The following is a 26,510-nucleotide window of genomic DNA, read 5'->3' on the forward strand; positions in this document are numbered from 1 at the left end:
ATGGGTCCTTCACTTGAGGAATTCATACATTTTAATGAGAGAGAAAACATGCAAATTATGTACTTCTATATGGAGTAATTAGAAGGTAATTCCTTTCCTTTTCCTTTTCTTTCTTTCTTTCTTTCTTTCTTTCTTTCTTTCTTTCTTTCTTTCTTTCTTTCTTTCTTTCTTTCTTTCTTTCTTTCTTTCTTTCTTTCTTTCTTTCCTTTTCTTTTCTTTTCTTTCTTTCTTTTTTTTTTTTTTGGCAAGGCATTTGAGTTTAGTGACTTACCCAGCCAGTCACAGAAGCAGAGAGAGACAGACACAAACAGATATAGAGAGACTGAGATACAAAGATACAGAGACAGAGAGACATAGACAAACACAGACAGAGAAAGACAGCGACAAAGATAGAGAGACAGAGATAAAGACAGATAGACAAGCACAGAGAGAGACAGAGAGATAGAGAAAGACAAAGACAAAGAGACAAAGACAGAGCAGACAATAGACACACACATACACACAAAGACAGATACACAGAGAGATAGAGAGACAGAAATAGAGACAGAGATAGTCACAGAGAGACACAGAGAGGGAGAGTGTGAAGTAAAAGATTAGAAAGGTAGGAATGGGCCAGATTGTGAAGGGTTTTAAAAACTGGAGAGAGGTTCATGGAGTGGTTAGAAACAGATGGGGAGAGGAAGCTCAGGTAGCTAGTGTAGACTGATTTCTCAAGCACTTTAGCAAAGATAAGGAATCATCCAGAGTAAATGAAAATGACTACTGGACAGAGATTCTGATAATTGCTGGCCTTCTGCATAAGGAGGCATTTCAGCTGAGTTATGAAGGAAGCAAGGATTCTGAGAAAGGAAAGAGACAACATTCCAGGAAAGGGGAGTAGGGCTATTGGTGAAAAAATTTAAGGATGAAAGATAGAGTGCTATGTGGGAGGCAGAGTAAGTACTGTTAGAAATTTAGGAAGGACCAGGCTTTTAAAAGGTTTGATTCCAAATAAAGCACTAAAAATAATTTGTTCCTGAAACTAAATTAATAGGGAGCCACTAGACTTTACTGAGTATATTTAACAGAGGGGTGTGTGTGTGTGTGTGTGTGTGTGTATGACACAAATAGAATCATATATTTGCTTATGTATATTTCTGCTTACATTTTATAGTTTCTTTATGCCATCCCTTTAATAGTAGTTTGGAATAATCGTGATTATATCTGTTTTCTGTGCTTTGGGAATATTAAAAGAGCTAGTACTTGGGGTTTTTCTTGTTGTTTGCTTTTGGTTTTTTTGTGAAGTAATCAGAGTTATGTACTTTGCTGAGGGTCACATAGCTAGCAAATACCACGTGTCAGATTTGAACTCATTTCCTCCTGACTCCAGGGCTAGTGTTTTATTCACTGGATCATCTAGGTGTCTCTAATGGTTCTTTTGAATAAGCATAGCTAGTTCTCCTGAAGTAGATACTACAAACTAACTCTGTATTAACATACATTTTTTAGAATCACAAGATTTAGACCTGGAAAGAAAATTTGCAATCATAGACAAAGTTCTGGACCTTAGAGAACATCTAATCGAATCCAGTCATTTTAAGGAATTAAGATTCAGAGTGACTAAGATCACAAGTAGATCAATTGATCCAGTGGTCTCATTTTTCTGATGAGACAGCTGAAATTTGCTAGAGATTATATTGAAACTCAGGTTTTTTTCACCCTAAATTCTACTTTTCTTTAAATTAGGCCAACTAATTGCTTTTCTTTCTGACATGTTAAAAAAAGGCAAACAAAAGGGATATGTTTGCAAATTAGAGGAACCAAGTGTTTCCCCTTTCCATTTTTCTTCAAGGATCCAATTTATCCACATCTTAAGAACTATTTCTAAATTCAACTTTTCATAAAAACTTCCTTGTTTGCCCCAGTCCACTAATCTCTCTACCTTCTCTGTAGTTCCTTGGCATTAACTTATACACAATATCCAGGCATTAAATGATAAGCAATATCCAGTATACACAAATATTGAATAGTACAATATTATTGTTGGACTTTGATTCAAGAGGATGTGGCTTCAAATCTGTCTTTGAATCTGATTAGCTATAAATATGTTATTTATCCTCCAAGAATTACACAATCTCCAAGTTTGTGAGTTCTGATGCCGAGAAGTAATTTTTTAGTCCTTGACATATTAATCCAATTTTGATATAGGTGATAGGACTTACTTGACTCCTGTCATACGGAGTCTGGTTTTGCTAAGTGAGCTTTTATTTCTCATTTCTACTATCAGATCAGACATCCCTTTCCAGCAAGAATTAGAGAATTATAAAATTATAGAATGTTAGGTTTAGAAGACATCTAAGATACTTCCACATTTAGAGATCAGGAAGATGAAATCCAGAGACATTGATGTGACTTGACCCAAATTAAATAAAGGCAAGATTCAAACTCAATTGTCTGACTCCCAGTTGCCTCTGTGACTCAGGTTATATGTTTTCTGTAGTGCCTTGCATGCAATAGTCATAATGATAATGAGGCAAATTTATTGAGTATTCAACATTGTTCATTAAATACTTAATTTCAGAGTAAAATTTTTGAGGCTAAAAAGAAACTGTTGAGAGATATTAAGTTATCTTATCAGTCTGTCCTCACCAATGCCTCACAGAAGCATGAACATGAGAATACAGTTGCTCATGATAATTTATTCCATCAATAATATATAATAAGTTCCAATAGATGAGAAAACTCTGAGAAAATAGGTTCATTATAGGCCATTTTATTTTCATTACACTCTTCCCATGAGTAGTCATATGACCTTCTTTTGAAGTAGGATTATCCCATTTTGTGGTTCTTGTGGTTCTTTTGCTCGGGATCTTGGAAGAAAAGATTTTTATGGAGCAGTAATGTCTTTCATACTCAATTACTGTTTCTTAACTCTAGCCATCTATGGCAATCAAGAGAAAATTATGGTCTGAATAGACTTTATTGGTCTTAAATGCTCAAATGCTTAAATAGTTGTATTTATGCTTATGTGTCTTGAAATCACAAGTAGCTATCCAAACATTCAGCTTCATTAAAGGTTTCACTTCTATCAGCAATAATTGATCTATAATGACATCGTAGTTTCTATCATTTTAAGAAGTTTCACCACCCAAGTCTAAAAGGGATGGCAAAAAGCTAACTCTCATCTCAAAGGTTAAGAGCAAAGTTATTCTTCACTCACATGACATAGTGAATGATTTTTATTTGTTTTTAAGTGTGAGCAAAATGGCACTTAATACCATAGTTTTTAGGATTTTCCTTCCTGCTACATGATGTTAAACTTTTTTCAGAGATGTTTAGGATGCAGTCTGTAGGAGCCTTTGCAGCATAATCCAGTTGCTATGGTAAAGCTATTATTCCAGACAAAGAAGGAGCATCTTTAGTAAAGTGTGAATCTCTTTTTTTCCTGTTTTATGTGAGCCTCTAATTATTCTTTAACTATTGAGTTTGTAATGCAAGTCTGGTTATCACAATAAAAAGTGAAAGAATAAGGTCATAGAGAATGTGCCTGCTATTATTTCAGTGGCAGATGCATGTGATAATACAATGCTCTTCCTAAGAGAGCTCTTTTTGGATTCTGTAAATACTTTATTTTTTAATAGAGGAAAGACAAAGGGTACAAATGTAATGAGTTGAAATTAATGTTACCTGTTGTTGCCCAGGGCAATGCTGTGCATTTTTGGGAATGTCAACTATACTCATCTTTGGCATGGATAACCACTGTAAAATTTAACACAAACTTTATTCAATGATAGCATAGAAAGGGCATTGAGAAAATGATTTACACCTTTATCTTCCTACTCACCTCTCAAAAGAGGAAAAAAAAATAAAAGAACATCAATGAAACTTTTAAAAAGAATGCACATAGAGAACAGAAGGTAGATCACAGGGAAATCCAGACTAGCAGGATAGCCTAAAATATTTCCCACATTCATTCTAGGTGTAAGGTTGCTCCCCAATTTGGATTATTTTGTGTATATCAAGGTTTCCCTTCTGGCTTTTCCCACATTCATCATATTTAGAGGTTTTATTTCTTAGTATAAATTCTTTCATGTTGTATGAACTATTTAATTCCTCTTATACTTTTAAGTACCTTTCTACAATTTCTCTCTTGTGTGAGTGAGGCCTTTAATGCCATTTTATATAGCTGTACCTGAAGGCTTTCCTACTTTCATTACATTCAGGAAGAATTAGCTTATATGTTTGAAGGAGTGCAATCATGATGGAGGCTTCCCTATTCTCACTATATATTTCTTTCCAGAATGAATTTCCTGATGTTGAATTAGACATTCTGCTGGACTCTTTCTCATAGTCACAATATTTAAAAAGTTTCTGACCTGTATGGATGTATTTCATGAGATTATACCTGAAGATTTTCTTACATTCTCCCTATGTATCCCTATGTAGGGTTTCCAAGATCAATTTTCTGATGTCACCTAATGGATGACTTCTGCCTAAAGACTCCCACTTTTCACATTCATTGTATTTATAATATTTTTTCTTCATCATGAGCTGTTTGATGTTCAAATAGGTATTGCTTAGTGCTGAAGGCTTTCCCACAGTAATTATTTGTATTGAGGGGAGATTTTTTTTGGTACAGCAAAGCATATAATGATACTAAAAGCTTTGCCACATTTCCCTAAGCATATACTCTGTGATAATAGGCATTAAATGATAAGCAAAGGGCTTTTTGTAATCAAACTTACAAAGATTATTTCCCAAGGATATTGTATTATGTTTAGTTCTAAAAAAAAAAAAAAAAGGTTTGAATTTATAGGAAAATGATAGCAATTTCCTGTTGAGGAATCAGGATTGATCCCCAGACTAATGTTTCTTCCAAAAGCATTACATTCATAAATTCTTAATATATTAATACTTGTTCTGTGAATAACTACTGATTTTATGTGCTATCTACTTTTGCCGAGCTTCTTTCTTTTTGATTTGAAATGACAACCCCAAACTTCTTTGAGTTCAGAATTCCAGGATCAATCCTTAAGATTCTCTCCTTAGATGATGTTCCATAGAAATATCTGACTTGGGTGTTGAATCTTTGGTTTCACCAATGGTCTTCTGAATAATGGAATCTTGGGACTTCTGCTAGAAGAGCTGATGCTTCTTTTTTCTCCAAATGAGAGATCAGAGCTGATTTGGAAACTGAAAATGATCAGGCACAGAAAGTTCTCAAAGTTCTCCAGCATCATGTCCCTGAACTGGGAAGGTTCCAACACTCCCCCTCCCCCCCATTCCTCTGGAGTAAAATCCATGTCCACATCTTTGGAGATCAAAGATTTCTCAGGTCTAGATTTTAGGAGTGAAGAAGTCATTTTATTCTATTCTTCCTTTTTTTCAATTTTCCTTTTGTGGGGAAAATCAGAATCTTGAGATGCTAAAATTACTGTTTTGAACTATGCTTGAGGTCTCAAGCCAGTGTGGTGGTTCAGATTTAGAATTGGAATGAAGTATGATACTTGTTGATCATCCATCTGGGCAGCTTGGTAATGCAATGGATAGAGTGCTGGGCCTGGAATCAGGAACACTCATCTACCTGAGTTCAGATCTGACCTCAGACACTAACTAGCTGTGTAACTCTGGGCAAGTCACTTAACTCTGTCTCAGTTTCCTCTTCTGTAAAAGGAACTGGAGAAAGGAATGGCAAACCACTCCATTATTTTTGCCAAGAAAACTCCAAATGAATTGGATACAACTGAAAAATGACTGAGCAACAACAGATCATCCAGTTTTGGGAAGAACCCTCAGATTTCCAGCTTGTCCCATGGGACTCCCCAGATCCAGATCCCAGTGGGGTCCCCTCTCAGGATCTGGTAGTTAGGGCTAGAAGATGGTAGCTAGAGATGATCCCTAGAAAGTATCATCTTACCTAAACTTCCTCTTCAACAGATCACGAATCCAAGATCCAGAGTTATTTGTCCAGAATTCACAGGATGTAGAAGCTGGGTAGAATGTAAATTCAGATTGTTGGCCTCCACATCCATGATCTTCCTAAGATATTTCTGAAGATGACCCAGAAATGCACATATTGACATTGACCACCCAGTGATCCTTCCTTCCTCTTTCACCTTCTCTTCCTTTCTTCTTCTCCTCTTTGTCTTCCCCTCCCCCTCTCCCCTTCTCCCCTTCTCTCCATCTCCCTTTTCCCTTCTCTCTCTTCCCCTCTCCTCCTTCCTGCCTTCCTCCTCTCCTTCTCATCCCCTTTCTCCCTCCCCCTCTCCCTTTTTTCCCCTCTCCTTCTCCTCCCCTTTTCTCTTACACACACTCACAGATCCAAGTTAGCCCCTAGACTGACATGCTCACACATATTCACATTCATCCACATGGTCTCATTCATATATACTCACTCATCCACTCCCTCACAATAGGATGAAACATACTTACTCTCCAATAACCACATATTTGAAATAGGACAGAATACCCCTCCTTGTATCTCACCTCCAACTCAAAGATTAAAATGCGGCTATAAAGTATCAGCTTCCCAAATTATAAAAGTAGGAAAGTATTTTACATAGCTTCAGTGATCCCTTCAGAGCTGTCTATAATTTTAATGTAATGAAAAAGAGTTTTATTTATTCCTTGGAAGGAATCTGTAATGCGGGAGAAACTGAGGCAAGAAGTTTGTTTTTTTTTTTTTTAAAGAGAGTTTTTATTTTATTTGAAAGGGAGAATTGTGCTGGGGGCAGGCTATCCCCAGGACTGATGTCAAAAGCATCCAGCAAACAATGTGAGTTTTCAATGAAACACACACACACACACACACACACACACACACACACACACACATATATATATATAATATATTCATACATACATACATACATACATATATATATGTGCCTCAGATATAGGGGTATACTGAGGTAGGGGCAGAGTCAGAGTTCTAAGAGCTGGGAACGGACTGGACTATCAATCTGGTTCCGACAAGGTGGGGGGAGGCACCAGACATTCTGGTAAGTTAGAATAAAGAAGAACAATGGCAGGTTAGGGAGTAGGACCACAAATTCTCCATGATTTAGGAGGATTTAGGAGCCAGGGAGTCTGAACTCCCCCTTATCTTAAGTTTACACATTGACAATTTATAACCTCTGAGTTATATCAGACTTAATGAACCGGGGGCAGGGTGGGGTTTGCAACTAAGGGGAATGAGACAGAACAATTAAGGAAACTGAGATAGAACAGTTGGGGGAAACTGAGTCAGGACACTAAAAGGGAATTGTGGCACAACAACCCTAGATTTGGAAACAGATGTCTTAAGATCATTGGCTTGGATTAAGGGTCAACTGGTTTTGCAGGTAAGAAAACAAATTCAATGACATTAAGTGACTTGCCCATTGTTACAGAGTTAGCAAGTAGCACAGCCAGTAGATAGCCCTGTGTCTCGATGTCTGGAGGTTTACATTGTACTATTCTGCCTTTAAGGTCCTACAATAATTCTGCAACTCACTGCCTGTGTGACCTTGGGGGAAAAAATCACTCTCGGACCTGAGTCTTTTCATCAGGACAATAAGAGTTTGGAATGAGATCATCATTAACATCTCTCATTGTTCCAAAAATGATGAGACTTTGCTGTTTGTTATTCCACATATACTTTCATATCTGCTCTGCTGAACAGTTACTATGCAGTATTTTGGGTGAAGGGTGAATCTTTTACCAATTCTACTTCGATGTCTCCTTGTGGAGTAGTGTTTTCAGGATTATGACAGACTAAATATTCATTTAGTAGGAATGGAAGGACTTTGAATATAATTTCACACCTGCTGTTCGAAGGCCATCAAAGCTAAACGCAAAGGGACTACCTGTGGGGAGACCACATTAGTGCTTTTTGTCTCCACTCACAGGGCTATCACCCAAGAATAGAACCTTATCACCTATTTTTAGAACTGTTGGTAGAACCTCCTAATTGACCTCTTCTTCTAGTCACTAACTACTCCAACTAACTATCTGCAGAACTAACACAATCATCCCTCTGATATACAAACTGCTTTTACCATTCTCATGCTCAGGAACCTTTCATTTATTTATTCGCATTTATTGCATAAGGAATATGTTGATTCCTGAGTCTAGCATTTAGGGTCTTTTACAGTCTGCTCCAATGTACACAATTAGTGTGTGTAATTTCACAACACTAAGCTTCACCAAATTTTCTTTTCCAGACAAACTGGACCTAAATATCTGTCTTCTTCCTGTGCATTCATGGAAACCATCCATGAGAATGGTTGAGAATAAGAATCCTCAATTTACTTTAAGGTTTAACTTTCTTTGCCTCCTCTCATAATAATACTAACTTCTCCAGCCTCCTTTAAGTCCCAACTAAAATTCCACCTTCTACAGAAAACCTTTCCCCAATTTCTTTTAATTCTAGTGCTTTCCTTTTAAAAATCATTTCCTATTTATCTTATCCATAGTTTGCTTTGTATATGTTTGTTTATATGTTGCCTACCAGATTTTGAACTCTTTAAGGGCAGGAGTTATTTTTGCCCCTTTTTGTATCCTCAGTGCTTAGCACATTAATAAATGTTTATTGTCTGAATGAACTAACTCCTTCTGAGTTGCCTTCTCTGATAATACAGAGTTATGGATGTTTTCCTTCCTAAATTTTCTTTGGATAAGCACTCCTTATCATTTCACTGTTATAGAGTATTTTCCAGTGATTTTTTTTTCCTGCCACAGTATATTATCTTCCTTCTTTAGTCTTAGAGAATAGTCATGGTCATTGATAGGTTGAAACATACAGGATCTCATAGATAATATGTGTCAGTGATGGGACTTAAAGTCAGATCTTCCTACGCCAGAAGTCAGCTCTCTTTCTACTAGGCAAGGCTGCTGCTTGTATTTACACACAAAATTCCCTAGATGAATACAGGTTTTTAGATTGTGGTAATTTTGGTGGTATTTTTGGTTTTAGGTCTTCAATGTTTAACAGTGCTTGATATATAGTAAGGGTTTAGTAAATGTGTATTTAAAATACCAAAAAAAAAAATGTATCATTACAAATGTGTGTAATTTGTTTTTTAGGGGCTAAACGAGGGTAGATGTGATATTGAAATATTAATACTTTCTTAAATAATAATTTAAAATGATCATGGCCATAGAACATTTTGAAGAGAAAGGACAAAGGAAAAAAAAAAAAAAAAGATACGTACAGAGTTAGAAAGGTTTTCCTGGGATTTAGGAGTTAGATATCTCAGAAAGCAGGGAATGTGATAATGAACAAGAGGAATGGAGAGACTTCCTAGATACCTATCAGATCGACTAATATCACAGAAAAGAAAAATAATAAATGTTGGAGAAGATAAGGGAAAATTCAAACACTCATGCATTGTTAAGGAAGTTGTGAACTGATACAAACATTCTGGAGAGCAATTTAAAACTATGCCCAAAGGGTTATAAAAATGTGCATATCCTTTGATCTAACAGTAAGGTCTGTATCCCAAAGAAGATCATTAAAAAGGGAAAAGGAGCCACAAGTACAAAAATATTTATAGCTGCAATTTTTGTGGGAGTAAAGAATTGGAAACTGAGGGGACGACCCTTGATTGGGGAATGATTGAACAAGTCGTGGGATATGAATGTAATGGAATACTATATGCTATAAGAAATGAGCAGGCAGATTTCAGAAGAAAAAAAAAACTGGAAAGATTTACATAAACTGATGCTGAGTGAAGTGAGCAGAATCAGGTGAATATTTCACACAGTTATAGCAATATTGTCCAAGGATCAACAATGATAGACTTAGCTCTTATCAGCAATACAATGAACCAAGATAATGTCACAAGACTCTTGATGCAAAATTATCTCTGCATCTAGAGAAAGAAATATGGAGTCTAATTGAAGCATACTTTTTATTTTGTTTTGGTTTTGGTTTTATTTTTCTTCTTCATGATTTTTTTCCCTTTTGCTCTTATTTTTTTTTCACATGACTAACATAGATATATAGATATAGATATAGATATAGATAGATATATAGATATATATACACACACATACATAACATCTATCAGATTATTTGCTATCGTGGGGTGGGGGGATGGAAAGAAGGGAGGGAGAAAAATCTGAAACTCAAAATCATACAAAATGTTGATGACAAATATGGAACATGTTTAGAAGAATTGCATAGGTTTACATTGGATTATTTGCTATTTTGTTTAGGGGGAGGAAGGGAGAGAAAATTACACATAAAATCTTACAGAAATGAATGTTAAAAACTATCTTTACATGTGATTGGAAAAAATTAATATTAAATGGGAAACAAAAGAGCAATGAGGAGAGAAGAAAACATTCTTTGTTACCAGCTTTGCTTAAGACTATTGATTATGACAATGAAGTTGAATCATATTTTCTTTTGATTTTAGGAAATAATTTTCAATAACTGGGGATTTTTTGGTAGGTAATTAAATTATGGCCTTTAAAGTTGTTTTTTGGACATCTTCCCAGTTGGTTGTAAGGGGCATCATTCAAAGTTTCAGAATCAATGATGGTAGATTTACGCTATTAAAATATAGTATATTATATATATGTATATATTTTATATATAAACATAAAAAAACTGTTATACTAATATAGATTCTTCTTTCATTTTCAAATCCTGTGAGGGCAGATGTTATGAAGGAGTTAAATTAGATCTTGAACAAAAAGCAGTTGAGAACTGTCGATAAGAGGTGAAAGCTAAGGAGCCAGCCTAATAAAGTTTTGACCTTTCAGTTGCTAAAAACATAGTCCCTATAATCTTCATTTGATGAAAATCTTAGATGACTCCCAGAGCTACTTCTTTTCATTTCATCCTATAATTTTGTTGTACTGTTTTGTCCTACAATAGAAAATGTGTGCTCACAGTGGGGCTATCTCTTACTAGCATTGAAATAATGGAACTTTGTTTATAATTGCTTTAAAGTCACCATTGGCAACATCAAGAACAGACATTTCTTACAGAGTAGGTAGGTTTTAGTATCTTTAAACTTTTTGTGTATTATGGTAATTAGGTAAAATCCCTTTTATCCTAAAGAAAGTTTTATTATTTTATTTCTGTTCATTTTGGAGTCATAGGAGAACTTGCACATAGCTATGATGCATTAAGAATTTGTTATGAACACTAAGCTTTTTTTTTCCTATGTGATTCTGGATTCATCTAACTTTGCAGTATCTCTTTGGGTCATTCACAGTTCTAGACATACCAGAGAAGCTGTCCATTCCACATACTTGTCATATGTCCAGCCCACTTTTAAATTATATTTTTATTTATTGTATAAATTATACTTATATGTTACATAAATATAAATCTACATATTTAAATATAACATATATTTATAATATATTATAACCAAAGCATCCCAAAAGTCTTAGTGCAGTCTTTAAATTTAATGATTTAAACTTTTAATATTTTGAAGTTTTAATCATATAAAATTACACTAAAGATTTTGGGACCCCATGTATTTCACTTATGCCACTTTTGGGAACAGTGGCATTATTTGAAATAAACTGCAATTTGGCTATACCTATTGTAGGAATAGACATCTTTATAAGTCTTTGAGTGTTTCACATGGATCTACTCTTGTGCTTCATCATGTTGGAGAGGTGACTCTGCTCAGAAAGTTGATGCAGTGTACTGGAAATATTTAGAGCACCATCTCAATAGCATAAATCTACTAATTTTGTCTGAGAATAAATCTAGCTAAATGTTGCAAGATTTATCTCCAGGAAGTTGGTCACTTCTTTAGCCATGGTGTCTCAAAACCACCAAATGACATAAGAGCAAAAATGTGGTAACAGACTCTAAAAACTTTTTCCATGGCAACTAAATTATGCCAATTATAATATGACAATAATATAATTGATGATAGTTGCAGTGGTAGCACTTAAAGTTTTGCAATGCACTTTTATATATACTACTACATATATATTACATTGTTTGAAACACAACTTTACAGATAAAAAAATTAAGATTGAGAGATTGTGACATCCTCAGAGGCACAGAGATAATAAGTGTCCGAGGCAAAATTTGGACATGACATTGTTCTCTCTAGGTTATTATAAGACAAATCTCCTCGTTTTCCTTCTGTTTCTCTGAACTCCCCATTTCTTATTCTTTTTTGCTGGATCTTCATTCAAGTAGATCAGGCATGCTTACTGTATGTGTTCCTGAAGACTATCTATGTGAATTCTTTGCTGTTCTCAGTCTATATTCCTTCATTTGGTGTTCTCACTAGTTTACATTGATTCAATATTGTCTGCATGTTAATAATTCTAAGATCTACTTATCTAGGCAATGAGTCTCTGGATCCATTGTTCTTTTTTCCTCTGAAATTAATACTTTTATTGTCATTGTTGACCCTGGAAAAATTGCAAATATGTGGATGATGTTTTTCTTTTTTTAAAATAGAAATTAATAATATTTCATTTTTAAATATATATGTAAAGATAGTTTTCAACATTCATTTCTGTAAGATTTTGCATTCCAAATTATTTCTCTTCTTTTTCCATTCTCCCCAAGACAGCAAGCTATCTGATATAGGTTAAACATTACAGACCTTCTAAACATATTTTCATATTTGTCATGTTATACAAGAAAAATCAGGTCAAAAGGGGAAAAAACACAAAAAAGAAAAAGCAAACAAATGAAAAAAATGGTGAAAATACTATGCTTTGATCTACATTCAGTTTCTATAATTCTCTCTGGATGCAGATGAAGGTTTCCATCCCATGTCTATTGAAATTGTCTTGGATCACTATATGGCTGAGAAGCGCTAAGTCTATTATAGTTGATCACTTTGCTGTTACTGTATACAATGTTTTTCTGGTTCTTCTCTGTTTCCTCAGCATCAGTTCATACAAGTTTTTTCAGGGTTTTCTGAAATATATTCTTCATCATTTCTTATAGGAAAAATAATACTACAACTTATTCAAATAATACTACAACTTATTCAAATATTCTTCAATGCATGGGCACCTACTCAATTTTCATTTCCTTGTCACTACAAAAAGAGCTGCTATAAACATTTTTGCACACATGGGTCCTTCCTTCATCCTCTTTTATGATCTCTTTAGATATAGATCCTGTAGTGACACTGCTGGATCAAAGGATATGCACAGTTGATAGCCCCTTGGACAAAGTCACAAATTACTCTCCAAGATGGTTGGATCTGGAATCATTGTTTTAACTATCTAGTAATTAACTCCTATAGATATTTAATAACTCCTATAGGTATTTAAAACTCAACATATAAAAAACTAAACTCATTATTCATTTCTCTCAACCTTCCCTTACTCCTAACTTTCATTACTTCTCAGGGCATTATCTTTCTCCCAGTCATTAAGGCTGTCATTTTAAATTCCTCATTCTTTTTCATTGCCTCTCTTATCCATTCTATTGCCAAGTCCTTGAATTTGCTAGTTTTGAAACAAATATCATATACTATCCTCTTCTGCCACATACCACTATGGTGCAGTTCCTCATCACCTTACACCCCAACCTCTGCAATAGCTCTGGTTGTTTCCACACAAGTTCGTCCTCCACTCTGCTGTTTTAATTGATTTTCTTAAGTTCATGTCTGACCATGATATCATTATAAACTCTAGTGGCTCCTTATTGCCTTAAAAATCTAAAACCTTCTTTTCAAAATCCTTTATAACCTGACTCACACCTATTTTTTCCGCCTATTCCACGTCTTATCTCTCCTCACCCCCTCACCTTTACTTTTAGATCTAGTAACACTGACACCTTGCTGGTGTCCCATAAAACACTCTATCTCTAGTTCCTAACTTCTAGGAGTTTCATTAAAGAGAATGATAACAATGAGATCACACACCACAACACATGACTTTCTTGGCTATTCCCTGTCTGTACTTCTCTCTCCCACTCATCTCCATCAACTAACTTCTGTGATTTCTTTAAAGTCCCAGCTAGAATGATATCTCTACAAATACCCCTGGTTAATCTCCCTAATACTTCTGCCTTCCCTCTATTGATTATTTTTAATTTATTCTGCATATATCTCATTTATATATGATTATTTATAAATAGTCTCTTTCATTAGACTGAAATGCTTGAGAAAAGGAATCATATTTTCACCTTTCTTTGCATTTCCAGGACTTAGCTGAGTTCCTGACATATAGAAGGCACTGAATAAATTTCTGACTTCTTGACTTGATTTATATTTCTATGATTTTGTATAAATCCTCTCTCATACTTGTGATGCACATGTCTCTCTGCCTTCCTTACAATCCATGTCTTACTTCTTTCAAAGCTCAGCCAAAGTACTGCCTCTGAAAAAGATTTTTTATGGGCTGGAGTCAATGTAGTAGAGTAGAAGCAGAAAGTCACTTGAACTCTCTCCAATTCCCATCCAAATAACTTTTAAATAATGCTTCAAATGGAATTCTGGAATGATAGAAGCAACAAAAGGTCAAGGTGAAATAATATTTCAAATGAAGAAAAACTGATCCACAAAATGCTTGATTTTCAGAGTATTAAGCAGCAAAAATTACATAGAAAAAGGAGCTGTTGGAAACACAGATTGAAAATTAATTGGAAACTAAATAATCTAATTCTAAAGAATGAGTGGATCAAAGAACAAATCATAGAAATAATCAACAATTTCATTAAAGAGAATGCCAATAATGAGACAACATACCACAATTTCTGGAATCAGGTAAAGCAGTATTTAGGGGAAATTTTGTGTTTCTAAAAATTTACATTAATAAAATAGAAAAATAACAGATCAAAGATTTGGTCGTGCAATTGCAAAAAAAACTAGAAAAAAACAATGAAAAATACCAAATTGAAAGTTAAAGGAGATAAATGAAAGTTAAAAAAACAAACAAATATCACATTGAACTAATAAAATTAGGAGATGGTTTTATGAATAAAATAATAAAATAGATTAATTGGTTAATTTGATTTTTTAAAAAAAGAAAACTAAAGCTCCAGTATCAAAAATGAAAAAGATATATTCATTCATGAAATTAAAGTGATTATTAAGTACTATTTTGCCCAGTTATATGTTGATAAATCTAACAATTTAAGTAAAATGGATAAATATTTATAAAATTACAAATTGCCCACATAAATAAAAGAGGAAATAGGATAATTAAATATTCCTCTCTTAGAAAAAGGAGTTTAATAAGTCATAAATGAGTACCCTATGAAAAAATTTTGAGGACTATATGAATTCACAAGTGAACTCTACTAAACATTTAAAGAACAATTAATTCTAATGCTATGTAACCTACTTGGAAAACTAAAGAAAGAATCCTACTAAATATTTTTGACATATAGTACAATAAATATAGTACAAAGAAAGAAAACTATAGGACAATTTCCTAATTAATAATTGATGAAACGTTTTAAGTTAAAATACTAGTAAGGAGATATTTGGAACCCCAATGTGAAAGAGCAAACCTGGAATCCTTTCCTCTTGCTGGAGGTATGGCCAAAGTAATACTGTAAATTATGGAGATTTTATAAATTTATGATGGGATTCCCCATCCATTCTGGGTGTGAGAAATCCTATTTTTCTTGTTTGTGCCTTTTGCCTTTCTATGAGCTGAGAAGTGAATACTTTCCAGGCTCATCTGAGTTCATTCAATTTAATAAGGATTTCTTACTGAAAGCATACCTTAATTTTAAGCACCAAGGATATAAAGAAAGAACCAAAATAAAAACAGATCTTGTCTCTGAGTAGCTTCCTTTCTATTCAGGGTTGTTGTTATTAAGTAATTGAGTCATTTTGGATTCTTTGTGATTTCATAGACTGAAGCTAACCTTTTATCGCTACATTCTCTCTCCAAATTTTTCCAATTTCATGTTTATTGTTTGCATAATACTATTCTTCTCATCTACTACCATCCCCTTTTCCTTTTGTCTTCAATCTTTTTCAATATCAGAATCTTTTCCAATGATTTCTATCTTCTCATTATGTGGCTAAATTATTTAAGCTTCAGCTTCATTTCAATAAACAGTCTGCTGGGATTTGAAGCAACTATTGTTAAGTAAATACAAATTTTCTACAAGGCAAATACAAGTTATGTTGTGGAGAGGGAGTATTACTGACAACTGAAGAATTTGGAAAGAACTTGGGGAACAGCTGTGCTAAAGGCATATGGAAAGGTGCTGAATGTTCCATATGATGATCAGTTAGGAGGGGAGTTTTTCTGGTCTGAAGTGTAGTGTGGAGATTATAGAAATAATCTTCAAAGGTTGATTGAAGCCAGTCTGTCAAACAGAGAGTTTGTATTTTATTTATTTTTTAACAGTGAAAGGGAGTCTTTGAATTCTCTTGAGCAGTGGTTGTGTTTAAATCCATTTTTAAACAATATAAAATTTGCAGCCTTGTCTGGATGGATTGGAGAGATGATACCTGAGAAAAGGTATTGGGAGGCTGTTGTAATGGCCTAGATGAGAGATGATGAGAGCTTGAATTAGATTTTATCTCTGTGAATGGAGAGGAGAATAACATTGTGATTTTAGAATTGGCAAGATTTGGACAAAAATGGATATAGGTAATGAGGAAAACCTCAATATTTAAAACCTCAATGACTGGAAGGATGGCAGTTATGTTTGACAGAAATAGAAAAGTTTGGAAAGGGAAAAAATAATGAATTCTATATTGGATGCATTTTATTTGAGATTCCTATGGGCCATCCAGGTGATGTTCACAGGAAATTTATGGTTCATGCCTTGACCTCAGGAGAAGGCTGGATGTGTAGATTTGGGAGTCTTCTACACAGAAGTGATAATTGAATCCCTGGTAGCTGACAAAATCACTGTAGGGAAAAATAGTGAAGAGAAATGAAAAGAAGACCAAAGGCAGAACCCCAGGATTCAACAAACTTTAGAGTGCATAAGACAGGTGATGGACACAATATACATGTTCTTGGGGGAGAGATTTCTTACATTCATTGAGTGAGGGGTCTTTTGTCTGTTGGCAACACTATCCCACTCCTAACCCATCATAGTCTCAAATGTTAGTCCTTTCTGATTCTTTTATGTGGCTATATTTAGATGCCTTGTGAGCCTGAGTGCTTATATAAGATATTTGGTTTGTACCTTTTGTTCCTATCAGTGAAAGATACTGAATGTGAGCTCCTAGTGAGAAGTATAAAAATCTATTCACAATGTACCTCAGTATTGAGAAGGAACTTCTCAACAAGGATTATGTACTCATGAGAATGGATACACATATTATCACAGATTGAGAGTTGGAAGGATCTTTATGAATAATAAAGTCCAACCTCCTTTTCTTTTTGAAGCAACTGAGGCACAGAGGTCTTAACTATTTATTCAGTCACACAACTTTAAATATCTAAGGCAGGATTTGAAATCAGGTACTCTTGATTCCAAGTTCAGTGATGTATCCACTATAGTTCATTCCTTTCACTTTGCTGATATGTAAACTGAGATTGAGTTTAGGTAGTTTCCTAAGAACTACCAAGTCACAGATATAGGACTAAAACTCATATTTTCTGATGTCAAATACAGTGATTTTTCCCCCCTGCACCCCACTGAATATTCCATTACTTGGATAGCGACAAAAGTAGGACCAGGAACTATCCAGTTATGGTAGAAGTAGGATTGGGCAATCTGTGAAGATCTTCAGAAAAAACAATGAGGAATCATGTGGTGGTCATCTCTATGATGTATTCTAATTCACTTTTATAAAATAATTTTAGATTTAAATAGCAATTTACATGAATCTGATTTTCTCTCTACATCAATCCTGTGAAGTAGGAAGTATTCTCATTTTACAAATGAAGAAAGTGAGGTTTATAGGGGATAAGTTAGTTGTCCAGGGAGAGATAGGGTATGTGTGTATATGTGGAGGGGGAGAGAAAACACATTGATTAAGCTTTCACTATTGTGTCAGGCACTGTGCTAAGTGTCGTACAAATTAAATCTCATAAGATTTTCACAACTCTGGGTGGTATGTATTATTATTATTTTCATTTTATATTTGAAGAAACTGAACCAGACAGAAGACAGAAGAATGCAGGGTTAGAGTTAGTAAGTATGTGAAGCTGGATTGGTCTTCCTTATTGTAGGATCTGTTCTCTGTCTGCCTCTAAGTCAAGGCTGATTCCTACAATTCCAAGTCCAACTCAGCTCCATCCCCTTACCCTTTCATCCACTATGCCAGACTGCCATTGCTATGTATTTCTATGGAGCCTCTATGAGGAGAGGCCCTAAGTTTTGTTTATGTCACTGAACTATATATGGAGATGATTTTTAGTAACTTTTATTTCAAATAGATATTTGAATTGAATAAAAAATAGTATGTGATTAAAATTTTTTCTTAATCTATTTGGTCATCAAAGAACTTTGTCATTGCTTCTCCTATAAGTATTAAATTACATAACTAGATTTTATTTTTCTTATTGTAAAAACACAGATTACCAAAAAATATTTTGCCTCAACTCCCTACCAAATTGAATCCCTTTAATAAAGTTTCATAAATATCAGAAGATTGATGAAAGATAGTAGACACAGTCATGAAAATTTTGGTGGACTTCCCATAAGTATAGTGGCTGATCTAATAATAGATTGTAGGAGTTCTTTCATATTACAACTACATCTTAGAAAGATCAATGCCAGATTAATTTTAATTTAAAAAGCATATTTTATGTATACAATGTTTGTAAGGCACTGTGCTGGTAGCCAGTTAGACAAATAATCTACTGAAATTATATGGATGATATGTAGAATAAAATAATCTCTATTCTCAAGGTAATTGCATTTCATTACAGAGAAACATTGTGTCCATATAAGTAAATAAAATTTATATGTTGAATAATGATCTAGCATAAATTTTATATGAAAGATAATTTGTTAACAAGAAAACAGTGAGAAAGAAAAGAAAACATAAGGTACAGTAGAAAGTGGGGAAGGATATGTGACAGGAACTCAGAAGGGATGAAACTACAGGAGAGATGTCAAAGAATAGATGTTGCATTTTACTGGTAAATTATAATAGCTTAAAAAGATGTAAAATTTATAAATTCCTATTAATAACTTTCTGATTTCCTAGATCTCAGTATTTTCATATGTTCTGTATTTTATTTATATCGGGAACAAATACCAACCATTTATTTTAAGAGCATCTAGTTGTTAAGAGCCTGTTATGATAAATATATTTGTTATATATTATATATATAGGTAAACATAAATGTGTGTATACATAGTATGTGTATATATATGTATGTATGTATACTTATAATTGATTTAACTAGTAGGTCTTTGGAATATAAAGGTAATAATAAAATGTTCATTTGAAAATGATATTTACAAACATTAATTTCAAGATGGCAAACAGAGTCACAAATCAAATTCTGGGTGTTTCAGGATACCCTTTAGTGTTGCACTGTTCAGTAAAGATCCATCAACTCTTTTATAATTTATTACCAGATATGAAATGCAACATGATTGAGTTGAAACTATGACCTCACTTGCTCTATTTCATTAAGTCTGTGACAAGAGAAGTCTGACTCAGTTGAATTATCTTTGTAAGTGAAAAGATTTAATGGTAGAAGACTCGCTGGGGTAAATAGTCCATCAGAAATATTGTACAACTTCTGTATCTGTTCTCTTTAGAACTTGCGTTTGAACCTTATCTTAGCAAGGACACAGACAGAATGATGGCTACTGAAATATTGGCAGAAATAGAACTGATTTAGGTTGCTTTTGTTTAGTCCCTTTTGCTTCTTCCTCACCTCTCCCCTAGTTTGTTATGACACTGTGGAGCTAATTTTACCCTTTTTTCCCTTTAATGTCTCCCCAGGCAAATGTGAATGTGGCCAATGTACCTGCTATCCTCCAGGAGATAGCAGAGTTTATGGCAAGACCTGTGAATGTGATGATCGGAAGTGTGAAGACTTGGATGGGACAGTCTGTGGAGGTATTATCCATCCCCAAAAGGGAAATAGCTATTCTGCCTTATATGTAATTTGTATTACATGAAGCAGCTAGGTGGTACAGTGAATAGAGCACTAAGCCTGGAGTTGGAAAAATCTGAGTTCAAATCCTTTCTTAGACTTAGACACTTATTATGTGTCTATATGACCCTGGGCAAATCATTTTTTTTTGTTTTGCCTCAGTTTCCTCACTTTTTTTAATTTAATAATAACTTTATATTGACAGAATCCATGCCAGGGTAATTTTTTTTTACAACATTATCCCTTGCACTCGCTTCTGTTCCGATTTTTCCCCTCCCTCCCTCCACCCCCTCCCCTAGGTGGCAAGCAGACCTATCTATGTTAAATATGTTGCAGTATATCCTAGATACAATGTATATTTGCAGAACCGAACAGTTCTCTTGTTGCACAGGGAGAATTGGATTCAGAAGGTAAAAATAATCCCGGAAGAAAAACAAAAATGCAAATAGTTTACATTCATTTCCCAGTGTTCTTTCTTTGGGTGTAGCTGCTTCTGTCCATCATTTATCAATTGAAACTCAGTTAGGTCTCTTTGTCAAAGAAATCCACTTCCATCAGAATACATCCTCATACAATATTGTTGTCGAAGTATATAATGATCTCCTGGTTCTGCTCATTTCACTTAGCATTAGTTCATGTAAGTCTCTCCAGTCCTCTCTGTATTCATCCTGCTGGTCATTTCTTACAGAACAATAATATTCCATAACATTCATATACCACAATTTACTCAGCCATTCTCCAATTGATGGGCATCCATTCATTTTCCAGTTTCTAGCCACTACAAACAGGGCTGCCACAAACATTTTGGCACATACAGGTCCCTTTCCTTTCTTTAGTATCTCTTTGGGGTATAAGCCCAGTAATAGCACTGCTGGATCAAAGGATATGCACATTTTGATAACTTTTTGGGCATAATTCCAGATTGCTCTCCAGAATGGTTGGATTCGTTCACACTCAGTTTCCTCACTTGTAAAATACTACTAATAATAACACCTACCTTCCAGGGATGTTAAGAAGATCAAGTGAGATAATAATTGTAAAGTGCTTACTATAGTGCCTGACACAGAATAAGCTCTATATAAATGTTAGCTATTGTTATTATTTGATTAGCTGGCATTATCATGATCTCACAGTCTTGCCCTGTAGCTAGTATTGTGAAAGCTAATTTATATCTTCATTTTAACTGGAAGACATAAATTTATACACAGATATTAGAGCTTTAAGCCCAACAAACAATAATATATTTTTAAAGTATGTTATTTCTAAGCATTCCTATTCCAAGAAAAAGCCTTTATCACTTGAAAAAGAGGTAACTATAGATACAATAGAGAACTGAACAGGAGTCAGGAATATGTGATTTCAAATATGATATTAGGTATGTGACTGGGCAAATCACTTATCCTTTAAGATTTCTCATCTCTGAAATGAAGGTATATTTTTCCAGGGCTATTTCAGGGATATTTGAGGTAATATTTATAAAGTACTTTACAAATTCCAAAGCATTATATAAATATTTATTATTATTTCTTGACCTTTTGCTATATTAGTCATTAATCCACAAGAATTACTATGACCTACCCCTCCATCTCCCAAATAAAGCTGTAAAATTTCAATTATAAGAGCAACTAGAGATCTTTGAATACTGCTTAATAAGAATTTTAAACATATCACTAGACAATTTATTCTAAAGCCTAGAGGACAAGTAAATAGTGGAGGATGAATTTAAGCTTTCTATATGGAGAACCAACTAAATCACAGATTTAGAAGTTATCCCTTGCAATCCATGCTTCAACTAGATGATCTCAAACACCAATTCTCCAGCTTCTAGTAGCATCTCTAAGGCCATTTTGATCAGTTGGATATGATACCTCTTACAGTAATACAGAAATTTGCCTCATTGTAGTCCATCTGTTGCTCTTAGTCCTGTCCTTCAAAGCCAAAACTAAAAAAAAAAAAAAAAAAAATTATTCCTTTTGCAAATGACTGTATTTCAACTAGTTAAAACAATACCATTATCTTCTCCAGCCAAGTTTTCCTTTTTTTCCAGACTAAACATTCCCACTTTTTGATTAATTCTCATTTCCAGCCTTTTACAAACCTGACCATTCTCCACACTCTAGTTTTTTTTGTTTCAGTTTATCAATATTCTTTCTAAAATATAGTGTCCAGGATACTAAAAAAAAAAAAAAGAGTAAAAAAGGACTATTTTTAAGCATTTTGGATGCTGGAAATTTATTGATATATCTTAAGATCATGTTAGTTTTTGCTGCAGTATATTAGTGACTGATACTGGGTCTGCAGTCCAGTAAAATACCCAGATTATTGTTACATGGAACATAATCTACCTATGCTTCCTTTCTCCTAAACTTTGATTATTTGAATCCCAGTACAAGACTCCTTCCTATCCCTTATAACTCTTCAATTTCATTTTATTCCTCAATGATCCCCTAGATATATGTTAGATTATCAAGGTGTTTTCTTTATTATGATTATTGAATAAACATGATAGAAGAGACTGGTGACTGGGTGTGTAACATTACTGCATGGAATAAGAAAGCTCAATTTTTGGTGGAATTTTGATGGATTAATTTGTATTGATATTTTTCATTTTTCATTTCCTACTTTTCCTAATATATCTCTTGCTTCCCAAAAAGCTAATGAAGCTGTTATAGAGAATAGTTAAGAGGATGAGGAGGGGAAAAAAACAAAAACAGATAGTGAATGTGATTCAGTGAAGCTTGAATAAAGGAACCTGATTTTCAGAGATTACTGATGGGATTGAATCATCAAGTTTATATCCAGGATATTAGAAGCCCCAAAAGGTGGGTATAGAGGGGGAAAAAAGACATTCATTTTGATGGAGCCTTGAGAGAAAATGTGATAGGCTCTGTGCAAATATATGCCAGTGGTGAAAACATGGGTGCTATCATGAGAGAATTAATGAGAGCTTGTGTATCTGATTGATGCATTTCTGAACCCCTCTATTTTCTGTACAAGCAAATTCAAATGAAATCAATAGCAAGAGTGTGGATACCAGTGAATAACAAAAGAGGCTACAACAGCAGTAAATCCAGGTATATAGTATCTAGGAATTTAATATTGTATTTAAGTGCCTTGTCCATGATCACTCAACTAATAAGGATATGAGGCAGTAGATTTTCTATGTCCACCCTTCTATTCATTACATTATACTGCCTTTTATATAATTTGCTGTAGATTACTCTCATCCCACAGTGTTTTTTCCTAATGATGTTAGGATTACTCTTAAAGTTAATCCTGTAGTTTGTAGTGTTTCATGACTCATAATGTTTTTTTTTTTTAAAACAAAAGGTTTTGTAACAGGTTTTATTTATCATAATTTTATTCATCTTCTGGTACTGATAGAACCATGTAACACAATTTTTTTCACCACAACTTTATTTATCTTCTGGTGCTGATGAAACCTAGATTCCTCTGAAAGAAATAATATCTTTGTCTCTTTTCTCTATTACTGGGTATTTCTTCTGGACCCAAAATGAAAGTAGATATACTCCGCCCTATTGCCACTTCAGTATTGCCACTATTATTTAGCAGCGTCTCTTCACTTGAGATTTACTCAATTACCTAATTTTTGAAGTCTAGATTGTTGATGCAAATATATACTAACTGCTAGGTCTTTCTCAAGTTAATCAATAAGCATTTGCTTGTCTATGTTTGCTATTTATCATGAGGATACAAATGCAAAAATAAGACAGTTCTTTCCCTTGAGAAGACTGAGGGGGAAAGTATAATATGCTAATAGATAAGCAGATACAGAATTATATACAAAATAAATATAGAGGAATCGTGGGAGGTATTAACAACTGGAGAATCAGGAAAAGCCTCTTGAAGAAGATGTGATCTGAAGGATAAAAAGAATTAAATATTTCCAAAGATAAGAGTAAAATAGGAGAGTATTCTAGGAATAGAGGCAGAGGACTGGCTTTGTAAAGGTTCTAGATAGAGATGCAATGTAGTATAGATCAAATATTTTTAAACTGTTGAGGTACAACATATTTGGGGTCACATAATTCAATGTGGGGATTGTGAAATTATGGTTTATTTTCAGAAAAGTTTGATTGCTATACTTATTTCATATGCTTATATACTTGGAGTCACATAAAATTTTCTTGGGCAAAAAGGGATGGTGAGTGATCGCTGGGATAGATTAGTCTGTCACTACTCAGAGTTGTGAGGCTGGAAAGAGAAGTTGGAGTCAGACTTCTTTGTCACCCAAAGTGAATCAGTACATTTGGGGGACAGCAGATATTAACAGTTGGGCAAATGGGATAAAGAAACAAAATGGCAGAATAGGCGAGTATATAAATGGAAAGAAAAACTCTGGAGGACGGCATGGAATAACTTAAGTATCCTTAGCAAGTCTATGAGTAAAATGGTCAAGGGACTATGACTTCTTGAGTCTCTTAATAAGAAAACTTGCTGGAGAATGATAGAAGTGGCAGAGCCATGTAAGAAAAAAATATATATGCTGATAATGAGAGATGAAGATGATGCTGAAGAATGGATTTTATTTGAAGAATGGAAATTGGTATATTGAAAAACTACTTTCTTTAAGAGAATATTTTGAACAATATTCTGGCTTAGGAGAAGGGATATTTTAGCTGTTTTGAACTAAACTTTGGAGGAGTTCTTTGGAGGAGCTAAGACGTTGAATAATGGATTTATTCATTTTTCTTTTTTAAAATTAATTTGTATTGATATTTTTAATTTCCTATTTTTCCTAATGTATCTCCTGCCTCCCAGAAAGCTAATAATTTTTAATGAGGAAGAAAGAAGAAAAAAAAAAAGGTTCAGCAGTACTAGCCAACACACACACAAAAATTATGACATTATCGATATCTTCCCTACTATCTTCCCCCATCTCAGAAAAGGCAGCTTAAAGAAACGGCTTCCATATTTCTAATCTGGGGCTAAATTTAGTCACTGTGATTTTACAATATTCAGTTGTAGTCATTCCAGTGTTTTTTTATGTTACAATCATTCATTGTGAATATTTTTTCTGCTTTTACTTCATTTTGCATCATTTCAGGGAAGTCTTCTCATGCTTCTCTTTATTTATTATATTCATCATTTCTGACTACACAAATAATAATCCTTTACATTCATAAAACATAATTTGTTTACAAAATTCCCAATCTATAGGCATCAACTTTGTTTCCTGTTTTACACACTATTAAAATCATGTTTTCTTTGGGAGGATATTAAGCAGAGGTAATTCTGGGTTGATTTTATTTACTCTGTTCTCTTAATTGCAACTTTTTTCTAGAATAATCGGGCCAGTTCATATCTCAACCAATAATGCATTAATGTACTCATCTTTTCACATTCCTTCTATCATTGATCATTCTCAACTTTGGTGAACTATATCAGTTTTGTAGGCAGGACTTGGAACCTCTTAATTCTTTTAATGTGCATTTTAATCAGGTATCTATTGGAGAAAGGCTTTTGGCCTTATATACCATTTTTTTCTAAAGGCTAATTTAGTGTATAGTATTATGTAAACCTAGACTATTATCAGAAGAAATCTTGGATTTCCTTTATGTCTAAACTGTTCTCTGTTAAAAAAAAAAAAAAGAGTAGAAGAGATGAGCACATTCACTAAAATAAACACTAAGTTATTTTCCCCAAAGGATGAGAGAAAGAGAATTAAGATACCTGACAAGACAAGACAATTGTAAAGATGAATCTGAGTCCCCAGGCTTGGTTTTTTTCCCTTTCTTATTAGAACGGACAACTTCACGATTGTTGTTCTGTCCTAGAAAATGTAAGATTTTCTGTTATATATCAGTGTGAATATTATAAGCTATAGCACAGCTGCATCTGTACCTTCCTATAAATTCCTTTATAATTATAGTCCCCTTCTTTAGCACTTAGAATGGCTGGTCTCCCATCTACGAGGAGGAAATTATTTTGTTCTCCAAAAGATAATATCTTTTCTGTCTCTTGATGCTCTCACCCTCTTTATCCTTCAACCAAAATTTTCAAATGCATCTTTTCAGAATTATTTTTAACAAAGGTTCTTCAATGATGCTACTTTCTTGGAGAATCTTCCTGTAGAACACCCAAAAAATGAATGGATGGATATTATATAGAGAGCAAATTGGATCAGGTTACTAGAATTTCTTCACATTTACAATATTATTAATGTTTTTCATTTATAAAATATATTTCAAATGTCCATGTATATCTAAAAATTTTATATTTTTCATAAATTATATTTGAATATGATTTTTTTCTGAAGATTTTTTGGAGCATTTCATTATTATTTTATATAAATTTGTATTTATATTTTTAATTGTTGGTTCTCTGATAGCATTTAAGCTCCTTAAAGGCAGGGACTATTTTAGTCAGTCAGAAAAGATTTGTTAAACATTTACCTTATATATCAGGTACTATAGTAAGCATTAGAGATAAAAAGAAACAAAAGACAATTTCTGTCTTTAAAGAGTCCACAGTCTATTGAGAGAAGCCAATAAGCAGAAACATATTATAAACTTTATGCAAGATGAATATGAATTAAT

The 26,510-nt window shown here is 33.8% G+C and overlaps 1 protein-coding gene across 1 annotated transcript in view; it reads left to right on the forward strand.

Annotated features, from left to right (window-relative positions):
• The window catches only part of ITGBL1 (integrin subunit beta like 1), a 387,932-nt gene that overhangs the window by 331,813 nt on the left and 29,609 nt on the right, over positions 1 to 26,510 (forward strand). The window contains exon 8 of the mRNA XM_051984082.1: positions 19,797 to 19,913. Coding sequence (XP_051840042.1) covers positions 19,797 to 19,913 — 117 coding nt within the window. The remainder of the gene's footprint in view (positions 1 to 19,796; positions 19,914 to 26,510) is intronic.

Source organism: Antechinus flavipes, chromosome 3 (assembly GCF_016432865.1).
Source record: "Antechinus flavipes isolate AdamAnt ecotype Samford, QLD, Australia chromosome 3, AdamAnt_v2, whole genome shotgun sequence".
NCBI classification, from domain to species: domain Eukaryota; kingdom Metazoa; phylum Chordata; class Mammalia; order Dasyuromorphia; family Dasyuridae; genus Antechinus; species Antechinus flavipes.